Source organism: Taudactylus pleione, unplaced genomic scaffold, assembly GCF_031769625.1.
Source record: "Taudactylus pleione unplaced genomic scaffold, aTauple2 ptg000587l, whole genome shotgun sequence".
In the NCBI taxonomy this organism is placed as follows: Eukaryota; Metazoa; Chordata; class Amphibia; order Anura; family Myobatrachidae; genus Taudactylus; species Taudactylus pleione.
This window is the reverse complement of record NW_028284989.1, coordinates 383,971-399,917: the sequence shown is the minus strand read 5'-3', so window position 1 is coordinate 399,917 and position 15,947 is coordinate 383,971. Positions and strand designations below refer to the sequence as shown.

The window sequence follows — 15,947 nt, the reverse complement described above, 5'->3', positions numbered from 1 at the left end:
GCAGCCGGCTGAAGATGACCCAGCAGATGTCAGCTAAATAACTATAACTCTATAATCCTACATGTGGATAAGGTCCTTAGTAGTATTAACCTCTAAGCAGCTTGTTAAAGCTTTAATAATGACAGTTTATAACAAAACAATACCAGAAATTCTGGAGCTTACAACACAAATCTAATGAGTAGAACAACGTCTATTTATGGCTGTAGGTAAACCTCCAGTTGGTCCTTAGGCAAATTAATATATATTAAAGATTCCACATATTAAAGGTGTGTAGCTCTATGATAGTAGGGGTTCCCTATTGTTAGGCCACAGATGGAATACTATGAATATGCATGTTCCTGGTTTGGCGTTCCCAAGATGCATTTGCCGTTCTCCACAGTATACACCGACACTCCCACTGATCGCTGTCACCTTCAACCAAAGAGGCGGGTTGAAGGGATTTCCCTATGTCCCTTCAATAGGCAAATTGTGGTTGTACTACTCTACTACATAATACAGGGGAAACAAAATAAGGGAATGCAAATTTACTATTCACTGAGCTTTGCAGAATGATTAAATAAACTTTTGGCTGGAATGGGCCCTGCATAGGATTAGGTACATATATATATATATATATATATATATATATATATATATATATATATATTTTTTTTTTTTTCATAAATGTACTGTATAAGAGTAGGAGTTTTGTGGATTGCATAAAATCAGTCTTGACAGCATGATCATTTTTACAAGGTCAGTCTTTCCATGAATGGTGACAACAACTTGGTCAGAATTCAATACTAATGGTGAAGTGTAATGTAGGCATTGACGAGATTCCGGCGACTCTGGCCGGTGTTGTAAAGTGGCAATCATTTAAAAGGCAAAATTTACTAAGTGGTGGGTTTGGTGTTAGGTGTTATTTAGAACCCAATGGAAAACACAGTCAATTGAGGGTGGTTTTTATGTGAAATTGATGGTATTTACAAAGTGACGGCTTTGTTGTCAATCCCTCGATGGTTTCTAAATGACAGCCTGACTCAGCGTGAGCTATTTTCTATCTATTGAAACCACTGCGGAATAGAAGAATGGCACAGATCACTATGTATGTGTAAAAGTATAGAAATAGTTAAAAAAAAATAAGTACCCCCCCCACCAATCAATACCCAGCCCTGGACCCCTGAGCATGGTCTGGTATTGGATAATAGGGGAAAAAATGGTGTGGGGATCCTCCTATTTTCCAGTACCCGGTCACCCCAGGCTGAACCAAACATGGGGGGGTCCCCGTGCCATAACGTTAATTAGCCAAGAAAGTCTGGGGGAGGACTCCCACTTTTTAAAAAAAATTAGTGATCTGTGCAGTGCTTCACCCAAACTTGTCGGCCACTGGTTAGGTCTATTGATTGGGCGGATTTGCCGGTTGATTCACAGCGGATTTCAAATCTGCCACTTCTTAAAACTGGGGTTTCTATTTCATTCTTCTATGGTCTAATGGAGCGTACACACGGTCAGATTTGTCAGACTTGTCAGATGAACGACTGAACGATTGAACGATTTTACCAAAGTTTTGAACGATTGAACGATTTTTGACTGCAAAAAAATGAATGGAATCGTCCAAGTCTGACTGCAAACCCATCAGATGTCAGATATCTGACAAACGGGAACGCGCATCGTTGATCGTCCATCGTTCAGGCATGTCAGATATGAACGATTTTCCTTCAGATATGAACGACTGAACTATTTTTAAATCGTTATCGTTCATATATGAAGGAAAAATCTGACCATGTGTATGCACCATTAAACACTGGTTGTCAAACTTGGTCCTCAGGACCCCACACAATTCACGTTTTCTAGGTCACCCAGCAGGTGCACAGATGTATTCGTTACTCACTGACATTTTAAAAGATCCACAGGTGGAGCTAATATCTCACTTGTGATTCTGTGAGGAGACCTGGAAAACATGCACCGTTTGGGGTCCTGAGGACCGAATTTGAGATCCTGTGGTCTAAAACATCGATGTTGCTTTGATATTTTATTTTGCTCTATGCCACAGGTTCTCAAACTTGGTCCTCAGGACCCCACACAGTGCATGTTTTCCAGGTCTCTTCACAGAATCACAAGTGAAATAATTATAACCACCTGTGGATCTTTTTAAATGTATCAGTGAGTAATGAACACACACCTATGCACCTGCTGGGTGACCTGGAAAACGTGACCTGTTGTGGGGTCCTGAGGACCGAGTTTGAGAACCACTGCTCTATGCTAAAGTGTGCTTTCTTGGAAATTATTTAAAAGGGTTGCAAAAACACAGCAAAACCACCACTTAGTAATTTTTGCCCTAAGTATTGAAACAGGTTTCTAGAAGCATGAATTTCTAAATAGCAAAATTCTACTATACAAAGCAGAGTCCATCGAGGGGCTAAATTCCTTTCACTGTGTTTACCTAAAGGGAACAAAGTTGTTTGTTCGCAAATTATCTTCATTCTTGAATATTTCAGAGCGGTCAGAAGCAACCGTGGGAAGAAATTCGAGTATTTTAGGCATAAGCACGCTTCAGCCAAAAGCATGTCTAATTATGACCAGGATCTATGTGTCACTTGTATTAAATACAGTTATGGAATTTAAAGAAGGAACCTAAAGACAAAGCAGTATACTTAGGGGGCTCATTCAGAGATGTACGCATTCCCGATGGTATATATCCGATGGTGGGGTGCCTGCACAGGTCCCCCTGAGCTGCAGCCTGTCAAATGTGTGGGTGCGGGGACGGAAGACCAGAAACCAATACAATCACAGAAAAAACAGGATGTATAGCATCCTTATGTATACTTTATCCCACTCCAAGGCTTAGTACATAGACCCCAAAGTCTTTTGACTCATCCGGTTCTTCAGCTTCCTCAAACATAAGCCCCAAAAACAAGCAACCTGCAACCGTAAACCCCCCCCCCCCCCCCCCAGCAATTCCGGAATATAGCAAGCCTAATTCTGTTTGTTATAAGCGAACATGAAGATATGACATCTACAGATGTGTCCTTGCTCCTCTAGCCTCAATATGCCATGCAGTGCGATACGCCTGGCGTGAGCGAGCCGTCCCGTGCAGCTCTGCTGCCATTGGGTCTTTTTTTTATTTATTGAAACTGTCTTAAGTTGCAATGCAACTAGGACGCACCAAGAGACTGTGCTGATCAATTTGATACGTGACACTTGTGCGCGGCTGAGAGACATATTCAATTAGAGCGGATCCGCGATACTTTTCCGCCTCCCAGACTTTTCGCCTACATCGTGTCTTTTGTAGGCGGAAAAGTATTGCGCCCGTGCCGGCTTTACACCGTATTCAATATGGATGTACGCGATAACGGGACCCGGCGAAACTTGAACAGGTGGAAAGTACTTTCAGGTTTGGGGAAATCAGCCCGACACCCCTCAAAAGATGCTCTGACATGGGGGTTCCCTATGGTACCCCCTGATTTGGCTTGCTGATGGTATTTGGTGTTTTTAAATGGGCTCAATAGCCACTAAATAGCGTTTTTCTATACGTGGTGCAGAATAGTATTCAGGAGTATTTTTTCCAGAAAATAAGTTACCCCAACAAATTTGGGGTACTTGAAAATGGGGGCCAGCATTATTTAAAAGTTTCTAAAGTTGAAAAAATCGTGAAAAATCCACCTGCCGCAAGCACCTGCAATCAAAAAAACATTTGGGGCATTCTTGGGGACCCTCCCAGAGTCAAGTTCGCTATTTTTCATCTTTGTCTCCCAACATATTTTTTTCGCCCCCAAATTCAAAGTGATTTTTTGGGGTGTCTTTAAGTGGTTTTTATTTTTTTTTTCACAGTTTACCTTTGGGGGACTGTCTGAAGGCTGCACGGGGGTTCCCGCAACGTTGCACCCCAAAACCCCAATTCTGCACTTTTTTCCGCCTGCTATTCATAGGCAAACCTTTTTCGCCTATTACATTGCATTGACATTCCGCCTAGGCGGAAAGTCTTTCAAATTGAATACGGAGAAAAATCCAAACAGGCGAAAATGATGTCATCGTCGAAAAAGTTTTCGCCAAAAACACGTGAAAACGGCTTTTCGCTTCAAATTGAATACGGCCTGAGAATGTAAATGGCACTTGGCGTGGAATAAAAGCTGCGGCCGCTGCATCGTAGTACTGCGCTTGCTGATTGACTCAGTCGAACACAGATATACAACTGTCACATATCAAATTAATCAGCACAGTCTCCTAGTCGTATCGCATTTCGACTTAAAGGCATGCTCGTCACAAAAAGTCACCCCCCGCTAGCAAAGGCTCATGTGACCAGTCAGGCCGCAAGGGGCTGTTTGACGTGACTGCAGCAAAGATGAGCGAGGACACAACAGTAGATGTGATGCACACAACAGACTATAGGGCCAGATGTACTAAGCTCTGGACAGTGATAAAGTGAAGAGTGATAAACGACCAGCCATTCAGCTCCTAACTGTCATGTTACAGGCTGTGTTTGAAAAATGATAATTAGGAGCTGATTGGTTGGTAGTTTGTCACTCTCCACTTTGTCAGTACCCATAGCTTCATACATCTAATCTGCCCCATTTGTGGACTTGTCTTGAAGATATCAAAATCTTGTACCCAGTCCTCCCCCCACTCTACACTGTCCACCCTCACTATAACCTAGTAGCTGTGCCCCGCCCCATGACCTAAAATTTACATAGCCCCGCCTTCCCTCATCTTTATTCATTACAACCCGCCGTATTCCCCGAGTACTTCCCCCTCCACCACGTTCACCCCGCCTCCTCCGTCCTCGACACGCCCACCCTATCAGATCTCGACCTCAACGCCGGAGCGCGGGCTTTCCCACTAGTCCCGCCCACTCACCTCAGGCCACCTCCCACTCGTGCGGACCGGTGTCTGTGTCGTGACGTCAGTTCCGTCGGCAAGCAGCGGCGAGGCGGTTCGGTTCCGGCGGAGACTGATTTCCGGCCCGTCACCCCGGCAACCGGAGGAAGGAGAGGAAGTACCGGGAGGATAACCAGGTACAGTCACCTCGCGCAGAGACAGACGTGTAACCTGCTCCCCTCTCTTTGACCCCTCCTGTACAGTCACTACCCCCGGGGTATGTGAACGGCACTGTGTAATGTGGGGGGGTTGTGTGGTGCCCGGAATACCACTATGTAATATGGGAGGCTGCTCTAATGTGAATGATTATTTATATATATATATATATATATATATATATATATATATATATGTTATACGCATACATATACACACACAGTCATTAAAGTGCTCAGTTTGCACAGCCCCAATGTTATCTGGAGCAGCCCCGCGCACCAGCACCCAGAATACAATGATGGCACAGTGATGCTTTGTATAGTAATTTTAAATGAAATCCAAACCAAAGGTTAAAAGCTGCTACATAAGAATTAGGCATGGCCGTGGAGTAGTTGCGGGGATGGCGATGTAGTGAAATCCCAACATCAGAAGCCCGACCTGGGACTAAAGATAGGCGTCTAAATCCTGACGCCGGAATGTCGACAGCTGCCATCCCGATCGAAGGTACATCGGGGCGTCTTAGCTGCTAAGGCGTATGTCCACTACACGATATAAGTGGACGATTGAACGATAACGACAATGTTATTGTTAATTAATTGTGCAGTGGATTTGCCGGCAAGGACCAGAGATGCGCGCTCTCACTGGTCGTTGTCGGCATCTGTCATCGCCTGAGCATACACACGGTCAGATGAATGATTTGAACTACGAACGATTTTTGACTGCATTAAAATTACTGAAATCGTCCAAAACTGACTGCAAAACACATCAGATGTCAGATTTCGTTATCTGACCATCGGGAACGCTCATCATTCATCGTTCAGACATGTCAGATATGTCAGATTTCCCTTCAGATTTGAACGATTTTTTAAATTGTTATCGTTAAGATCTGAAGAAAAATCTGACCGCGTGTATGCACCATAACCTGACAATATCGTCAGGTTGTGCATGTTCGACAGGTTGGACGAAAAAAGTACTTGGCTGCGCGCTCAAATTCACTTATATTCCCACAGAAGAGATAAACATTATTTGATATGCTTGTTTTAAAAAGGATATTGGATGCATAATAACATGTTCTGGGCAGTCATAAACATTCAGTTATCACATACAGTTTTGTGATTAGATACATTGTATCTCAATGATTGAAGCAATATTGTAACTAAACTCTATTGCAGAGAATAGTTATAAATAGACAACAATCCAATGTGCTGTGCAAAATGCAGGTTTCCTCTCCACCTACTGAGATTTTAAATACATATATAGCTGCAGTGTTCATCAAAGTCTTGGTGTATAGTATGTCACTGATGTTTTGATAGATAAATGCGCCTAAATTGTAGGCTACTTCCATCTGCTGTAGTTGCAATAGATAGACTGGCGTTCTGTCTTTAGTCTCCCAGAAGCCGTAAATACTGGTGAGAGCAATCAAGTCATTGGCTGTGCTCACCTGGATCTCCGTCGTATGCAATGAAACGGCAGTACACGAGGCTGGGATAATTTGAAATGGTCACCTGGATCTTATTGTCTTTGAGAGAGGTGATGAAATGTGAATCTCAACCTCAGCTATATTTAGCTGTTTTGTAACTGTGCTCTGTAGGGCTGTGTCATGGAAGTATCCATAGGTAGCTTAGTGCCATATTGTTGTTTAGTTGCTCTCGTCCTCCACAGATTGCAGTATAGTGTATCTGGCTCAACGCGTTTCTATATGTCTCTAGACACCTTCATCAGGAGCATGTCATACATGATTGAGAGGTTTTCCTTTTTTATAGGCAGCTGATGGCTAATTTAACGGCTGTGTAGACCAGCTCTTTAGAAATACCCATCAATTACATATCAAAGATCAATCTACAGATAAACAATTCATTTTATTTCTGTGGGACTTATTCAGAACACAATATAACAATCTTAATATATGGGTCTTTCATATGATATGAGATTGCAGAGTCCCTTAGTATAAGGGACTAATCACAATAAATTAAAACTCTATATATCCGATAGTGTCACTTTAGTTCAACCTAACTTTGTAGTTCTACCTGTGCATAGGATCATTTAATTATATATTATCAGGACCAAATTTAAATAATAAACTTATATGATACAAATCTATTATAAAGAATAAAAAAAATGCAGTATGTCCATATATGAATAATATAGTGTGATACAAGTCTATAACACAAAAATAATAATTCTGGAAAATAAAAATTAACCGGTAATGAAATAAAAATAAAGATGAAAAAAAATGTTCGGCAGGGTGCTTGCGCTGAATGACATATCGTTCAGTGTGGGCACATTTTCCACTGCACAGTATAATGAATGATAAATATGTAATCGTTCTTTCATCATGTAGTGGATAAGGCACCTTTAGCCGCGCTGGGGGGGGGGGGGGGGGGTTAGGTTTAAGCACCACAGCAGGCTTTGGGGGTGGGGAGGTTAGTGTTAGGCACCACTTTTAGGATTAGGCACCACTGGATACCGAGCATCAGGATGCCGCTGTGGGCATTTTGACAGTAGGCATACCCATCCCGCGGGGATGCATGTTGACTTTGCAACTTGACTGTCGATGATGGTTTGGTGCACAATTGATGCTGGAAATTCGTGCACACACAATGGGCACTGCTTCCGGGTGTCCACAAGTGCGTTGAAGTAATGTACCAAAAGAGGCAGGTGATGGTTGACAACCATGGTAATCCCAGCGAATAATGCAAAATAATTTAAAAAACCCAAAACATTTCCATCAAGCCGAGAACAGCGACAGTTGCGAACCATTGGCTGCCAGTAGCCATCCCTATTAGAAACTGGCAGAGGGCCTGATTCAGCGATGTAGGCAAATCATGAGTAATTTTCAGTGTATGCAGCCTGGGCAAAGCAGCTGCACTCGGATCGCATGAGGTGTCTATTTTCTACAGACACCAGCTGCCGCATTGGCAGTTTTGCCGGGTGGTATTGCACAGCAGCTTCCCTGCGAATCAGGACCAGAGTCCCTCTGTGGGAGATAGACTGCCGCCAGATATGGGATCGTAAGTGACCACTGGGATTATTTTTAAAGCAATGTCTGGTTGGAATTGCTGTTGTCACGTAATATCTGCTTCCGAAATTAACCCTATTAATAATCCATTTATTAGTATGTGATGAAAGCATTTTCCCTAGCCTCTTATCCCCCTCCCCTTCTCCTCAATATACATTGTGCCATTCAGATCCCCAAATCACTGATCAGAGGTTAAAGCTGGTATTTTTTGCCACAACAGTTCTCCTGTAATGTTTAGACGCATATTTGTATATCTAACAATGTACAGTTTCTCACTAGATTAATTTCAGTTTCAGATATTCTATAAGGTTGGACAAATACTAATATCTAGCGCACCCAGGAACTTTATTGCTGGTGTTTTAACTTTATTAGTTTTGTTCGCGAGTGCACAACCTCACTGGTTGCTTAAAAAAATCTGCTGGTCCCTAGAGTTGACTGACTGACTTTTGTATTCTGCATTTTATTTTGTTGGTCCACCCAAGATGTTGTATTTCAGGATCGTGACGAATACGTACATTTAGCTACATCTACAGTAGTTATTTCCGACTATTCCCTGTGTAACTTCCATTTACGTTGTTTTTCTCTAGCCATGGACGAGCCAGAGATGGCGGAACTGGAGAGTATGGTGGTGGAGGAGTTGGGGATATCCATGAAGGAGCTACGCGAGTTTATAGATAAAGAGGTGGAGAAGATTGAGTTTGTCAAGCAGCGGAAAGCTCAGTTGTTGGAGCTGGAGCACTTGGTGAAACAGAAAGAGGAAGAGGCGGCCCACGTGGACAGCTTGTGCGATAACGCTTCACGGTAGATGTTCTGTCTATAAATCTGATAATTTCAGCAGTATTTATAAGTACTTTCTTTTGTAAGACGGCAGAAAAAAAAAGTTTAACAATGATTTTTAACTATCCACTACCAGTATAAGGAAGACCCGGGTCCATATATGCTTTTTGCTTGGCTCATATTGCTCTTGGCACCTTGATCTGATTTGCTGTCTTTATATATTCAGTTTGGAGAGTACCGCCCATACACTTGCTGCACAGGCCATGGGGGAGGGGTCGTGACTGGACCCCCCTCCCTGGCCAGATGGCAATGATGGTTGTTCAGTGTGTATGAACAACCATCGCCTGCAGATATCTTTCTGGTGTTTACCCAGCACATACCATAAGGTTAAAAAGGGGCAGACTAGATGGGCCAAGTGGTTTTCATCTGCCGTCCAATTCTGTGGTTCTATGTCTGCAACCATGTCACCAGCTGTTTCCACTTCTGTAATGAAGCCTGGTCCAGTAATACACTAGTATGCATATCCGGCCTAAGCTTAATCTGGAATTTTTAAAGTTCAAAACACAAACTAAAGAGTTTTATGTTGAAAAAAACTCTAATCCAACATCTTAATACTGTGTATGTGTATATATATATATATATATATATATATATATATCTCTATATAACCAATTGTGATTTACAAATTGTGAACTAAAAATAATTATACTAAGCAAGTAGCGTCCAGAAATGATAGATACGGAAATTGACATATGGTTGTCGGCACTTTATTAATATTGGATGATAATTGGAAGGGGGGCATTAAGGGGCTCATCCTTATGTTCATGTCTAAACATTCGCAACAGTACTGAGAAACCTAGGAGTTACTGTTAGAGAGTGGAAGTACTCACAGCAGCATTGTAGTCTACAAGTCCACCTATAGATAATTGAATCCAGCATATGATTGCCATAAAGACCTCACAAGTTATGTGGTTCTGCTAGCTACAGGCGCCCAGGCCATGATGGTTTCTGGGTTTTTACAGACAGTGAGAATTACGTTTGTATTTCAGTGCTCTTGACGGTTGTGAGATGCTGGTGAAAACTTTATATAGTGAGATGGGAATCACGTACAAGGAGAGCAGCTCAGAGGACGAGGGGTCTTCTAAGCCTGTGGAAGTCATTGAAATACCTGATGAGGATGACGATGATGTTATCAGCGTGGGATCAGGTAAGTGGTAAAGTGGTCATGCTGTCTGTTTCCTAATATGTCTGTGAATGACACCCATGAGAATAGTTTCCAACCCAGTGATTGAGTAATTCTGTAAATGTTTTTTTTTTTTGTGTTTGGAATATTTTACCCTTTCCCTCTGGTATTCTGCATTAGTCCAAAAATAGTCAGTTCTCACAGGGCCAGGAGATGGGGTGAAAGATCTCTTCCAATTAAGCCATAAAAATGCTCACAGAGAACAGATCTGTTGATCATGTTATACATGCATTAATAACTAGAATAGCAAATATACACGTAGCCTGATTATCACAGGGGAATAGTAAATTAGTATTGTGGCTACCGCGCTATATGTAAGTGATAAAAGCAGCTCAATTAGGGATAGTGAATAAATTACAGAAGGATCGAGCGCTATATATTATAAATACGTGGTACCTGTGAAGAAAGTGGTTAATATAGTGTTTATAGCTCCTTTTGGACAATGTATTATAAATGGGGGTCCCGTTTGCAAAGTCACTCTGCTGCACACATCTGAAACCAATTGTCCCTATCTTACCCTGAATGAGATCCTCCAATCTCTCCAGTCAGTATAGGTTCAGACGGGGAGCTTGATCTTGGAGCTTGGCCTCAGCTCCTGCTCCGTTGTGTGTTGCTGGCAGGGTGGAGGAGGAGAGCGGGAGATGGTTGCTGGTCATAGAAGGTTCAGTTGTTGGGAGGACCGATCATATAGTCTTACACCGGGATTATAACTAGTGTTCATTCTAGCACCCTGCACCTGTCACACCCCGTGCAGTTCCTCTTTCCTGCCTGGGGTGTCGCTGTCTGGTTTGGTGCTTCTAGTACACTCAGCCGATGCAACAAACTTTTAAGATAGAGACCAGATTGTGCCAGAAGCATTGGAGCAGAGAGCGACACCCCAGGCAGCAAAGAGGAACTGCACTGGGGTTGTGACAGGCAGGGTGCTAGAATGAACACTATATAACTAACAGATTGCTGCCTAAAGGTTGTTCAGGTTTGATGTATAACGGATAAGGTAGATTATTGGCTAGTATGGAGGCATTGCTGCGTTTGACAAATTGAGAGTTAGCCGGATGGCCCTCAAGAACTATTCAGTGGAAATTGACTGTAAATACAAGCAATGACCCCCTAGCCTTTACCTCTGCCATGTGTAAGACTTGAAAGGGCGAGTGAGCCAAATAAGAAGGAAAGGATTTGGGGAACTAAGCCAATTCTTCTCTCGGCTAAAGGCTTTAAAGTGGGGAGAAAGATGACATTGGACCTAGGGAAGATGGAGATAGAAGCATTGTCCAGAGAACGGGTTAATCCAAAGGTTCCCAAAACTCCGACATTACAATCTACCTTTTAAATATATCCATGCTTGAGCACAGGTAACTTAATTAGTACCTCAGTCAAATTTGATTTAACCATCTGGACTCAAGCATGGATATCCTTAAAACCTGCACCGTAATGGAGTTTGGGAACCTCTGGCTTAGACAATGGAGTGGTTAGAAAATGGGGTACCATGGTGTGTAAAATTAAGTCGCTAAAAAAATAACTACTGTATAATAACATATGCTAAGTCTTTAAATATAGTATATGTCCTTTTTTTGGAGGAATTTTCACCAGCTGGTGGACCGATGGGGTCACCAGATGTTGACCTGATTGTACCTCGGTCGACCAACAAGGTGTGTGTCGGTGGGTCATTATAGACCTGTGAGTCTCACTTCTATTGTGGGTAAAGGGCTGAAAGGATTTTTGTTGGGTGGAATGCTAAAATATATTGTATAAAATAATTTGAGAAGTATCAGAGCATTGTCATATTATCAAATATGATTCTTTTCCATCTGGAGATTTTAACTGTATATTTGCAATGAAATTAGCCTATTTGGATTTTGCAGACACAGTCAGTGCTGTTTAGACTAAACCAAAGATGGAAAAGGACTTTGGAATATTAGTTGCTGGGTAGCAGCGCACAGTACCAGATAGAGGATTAAGTTAAATATTTTTATGCATAAAAATGAGGATACATATAGCGGTTGCAAATACTAGTTAGGTCACATCTTGGAAATGGGGTACGGTTTTCGCATCTCTTTGTAAGAGGGACAAGGAGAACTAGAGTTGGTTCATTGGTGGGCAGCCTCTTTAGGGAATGGAAGATGTTAGAAAAGCTACGTATACTTTGTAGAAAAGGTGCTGCATAGGTATAGAACAATAGACCGATCGCAGTCACACTCTAAGCAGAGATGATTTGCTGGTGACAGGCTGTCCTAAATCTCATTAGTAGTGATTGGTTCTATAACGTCATTGTGTGACTGCTTCATCTCACTCTTGTCGGTGTGCAGTGTTTTTGTTTTTCTCAGTCGGCCAGAGATCCTCGCCATTGTAGGCTTTTCACAAATCTAATTGTTCCTCCTATAAAAGTAAAAGAAAAAAAAAAAGTTGTCTCTTTCCTATACACAAAACAGAAGAAAATACCTGCACCAAACTTAGTCATATGATCAATAGTGATTATTTTTTACGTAATATACCAACATGACTGAAAAGTTTAGGGCAGAGCAATACCAGGTTATATATATCTCTTGACTGTTGGTGGTGCTCCGCAGGGCTTATGTTTATAGAGTGTATAGGTAGGTATTGACAAGCGAGCAAAGCAAAAAAGAAAAAAAAACTCTTTTTGGGGGCACTCTTATATAGGTTTAGTTTTAAAATAATTGTATTTAATAGATATGCATTAAAAATTTGTACATAGACATGTAAAAGACTCACAGAAAAAAACACACACAAAAAATTGTTTCTTGTCCTTTTTTTAAATGGACAGTAAGACAATTACCGTATATACTCGAGTTTAAGCCGACCCGAATATAAGCTGAGGTACCTACTTTTACCCCAAAAAAACTGGGAAAACTTATTGACTCGAGTATAAGCCTAGTGTGGGAAATGGCAGGAGCTGGTTGTGAACCCAGTAGTAATCCCTCCTGGTAGTGCCCCAAGTGGTAATCCCCCCTTTCAGTGCCTCCAGTAGTAATCCCCCCCCTGGTAGTACCCCCAGTGGTAATCCCCCCTTTTAGTGCCCCCTGTAGTAATCGCCCCCTGGTAGTGCCCCCTGTAGTCCCCACCCCCCAGTAGAGAGAGACGTGACAAGAATAAAAAAAAAAATCACTTACCTGTAACTCCCGCTCCTGGTCCCGCCGCTGTCCGCTCCTCCGGCCGCTTTGCACGGGAGAGACGTCGTCATGACGACGTGTCCCCCATCACCCACTGCGGGAGCCGGAAGATGGCTCCCGCAGTGGGAGCAGCAGCAGCCGCTGAGAGTCTGACAGACTCTCAGCGGCTGCTGATTACACCAAACACGCAGCTGCCGGCTCCGGCGGCTGTGTGTTTGGCAGTGTGTAGCGCTGACCGAACTCCGTCCGGTCAGCGCTACACTTGACTCGAGTATAAGCCGAGGGGGCACTTTTTCAGCACATTTTTTGTGCTGAAAAACTCGGCTTATACTCGAGTATATAACTTCTTATATAGCAATAATGGGAAGGTATCCCAGAAGAATAATCCTTGATAATTGGGCGAAAATATTTTAACTACTTCTCCCCTAGGCATATGATATAAATAGCAATTACCGATTTTCACAATTTCATATGTAATTCCATAGATATATGAAAGATACATGTATAGAAACTGCATTTAAAGGCATAGCGGTCATTGATATTACGAAGACCATATGAAACTGTGAAAATCAGTAATTGCTATTTACATCATATGCCTAGGGGAGAAGTAATATCTAATAACACTGTATAATCAGTCCAAGGTCATTTGTTTCTGGGTATATGTTTTTCTAGTTTTTTTTGGATACCTGTGAGTATTATGCTGTACTTTATACCCAATAATTTAATTTGTGCCTAATACTACTATATCAACACCTGCATTGGAGCAGCGTAGTTTCAAATATTTTCGCCCAATTATCAAGGATTATTCTTCTGGGATACCTTCCCATTATTGCTATATAAGAAGTAATTGACTTACTGGCCATTAAAAAAGGACAAGAAACAATTTTGTCTGTGTTTTTTTCTGTGTGTCTCTTTTGATGTGTGTCTTTTACATGTCTATGTACAAATTTTTAATGCATATCTATTAAATACAATTATTTTAAAATTAAAACTATATGAGTGCCCCCAAAAAGTTTTTTTTTTTCTTTTTTGTCTTTCCTATACACATCAGTAAATGTATTTTTATGATTATTTTCAGGTGACGTTGTTATTAAGACTCCAAAAGAAAAACATCTAGTGAGTATCACATACTTAATGTATCCATTGTATTGGAGAAATGATCCAATGATAAAGCTGCAGATTTTAGACCAGATGTCACCAGGTTGTTCTGTATACCTTGAGAAGCAAGGTGTGCATTCCACCAGCTTACACACTATTAGTAGCTGTGAAATAAGGTAGGGTTGTGACCTTTTTTGGGGTGGATGGGGCTCTGCGTTATTGCTTTTGCTTCCCCTCCCTTGTAGATCCATTGCCAATAGAATTGATGAACAATCTAGAATGATGCTGTTCTAGTGTTCTGCATGTGCTAAGCATATTGGGTAATGTGATATATTGGAAGGAGGCAGGAACATTCTAATTTCTCCTTCATCCACTGGGGATGCTGGAGAACCCTGGGGTATAGATGGTGGTGTGTGGAGCCTGGCACTTTAAATCTTTTATTTGATTTGAATGTGGCTCCTCCCCCTCTATACCCCACCTGACCTCAGTTTAAGTGCCTGTTGGAGATGGGCGTTTGTCCCAAGGGCTGCTGTACAGCCTGTTGCGATTTTTTTTTTTTTCCTGTTACCTGCTGGGCAGGCTCTTTGTTGATGGCGTCTGCCTGCTTTGAGGGAGGTCCAGGGGGAGGATCATCCACGGCTGGCGCAGGTCGGCGTCTGGGTTCCTGAGTGCAGTGTCCACTTACACTGTGGCTCTTCTGCACACTGGAGGTGGGATGTCGACGGTTGATCGGAACCGTCCTTCGGCTAGTGGAGGAGACTGATCCAGCTTGCCACATTGGCTAGTTGGCCATGCTAAAACTTGCAAGGCATGCTGGGAGTTGTAGTTCTAGAACATCTGCAGCGCCGTTTATTGCCCACCCCTGCTCTAAACAGACTAATGTAGTGTCTGGCATTATTTAGTCTGCAGTGCAGATATGCAAAAATACCTTGCCTCTACAAACTGCCAACCAGGGCCAACCAGCAGAGGCATTACAACCGCAACCTCTCTAACATAGTGGCGATACTTTAGGGAATAGCTCATATGAGACTGTGGGCTTGTGGTGTAGCACATCATAGTCTCCTATATCTTCTCTTACATTGTTGTACTTATAGGTGACTACTTCGCACTTCCCCATATGTAATTATGGTTAAAATCACACTTGTTACCCCTGTAGGGGTGTTTCAGAACATCTCCTGTGGAGAAGGGAAGTATGGGATCTAGCAACAAGGTCGCCCCCATGTGGGCAGCAGCCCTAAGACAGAGGTACATGTATTCTATAGTAAGGGACAGTGGACAGAATTCCGGATGCTGAAACTTTAGGTCGTCTTGTCTTGAACTTGAGGGACCAAGTATTTAAGGCACAATTTTTTCAACTGTCCATTAGGCTTAAATGTTCTTTTTGATAAAACGTTACTTTTTTATTTTGTTCCTAAATTGTTTAGTTAAAAGATGCAATGGCTGCCATGAAGAAGTGCAAACAAGGCGTGCAGATTGTTGTGGATGCCATCAATAAGAAGTCAGGTATCTATTGCAGTTATTTCCACTCTTTCAAAGGGCATGCTTCATGTTATTGTGCAATATTTCTTACTTTCAATTTAATTAACTACTTGGTTTACCGTGTTGTTGACTATTTTGCTCTTTTTATGGTGTCGCAGCTGTTTGTTGTGTTTTCTGAGTAAGGTATGAACTCCAT

At 42.1% G+C, this 15,947-nt stretch overlaps 1 protein-coding gene across 2 annotated transcripts in view; it reads left to right on the top strand.

The window, feature by feature from the left end:
• The first annotated feature begins 4,819 nt into the window (after window positions 1-4,819).
• The window catches only part of LOC148481232 (histone-lysine N-methyltransferase SETDB1-like), a 45,124-nt gene continuing 33,996 nt past the window's right edge, over window positions 4,820-15,947 (top strand). The window contains exons 1-5 of one of the 2 annotated variants that reach the window (XM_088453770.1): window positions 4,820-4,991; window positions 8,617-8,830; window positions 9,856-10,013; window positions 14,253-14,290; window positions 15,697-15,775. In XM_088453770.1, coding sequence (XP_088309896.1) covers window positions 8,619-8,830; window positions 9,856-10,013; window positions 14,253-14,290; window positions 15,697-15,775 — 487 coding nt within the window. In that variant the 5' untranslated portion in view covers window positions 4,820-4,991; window positions 8,617-8,618. Of the gene's footprint in view, window positions 5,072-8,616; window positions 8,831-9,855; window positions 10,014-14,252; window positions 14,291-15,696; window positions 15,776-15,947 lie in introns of both variants that reach the window. The other variant, XM_088453771.1, reaches the window with a different exon arrangement.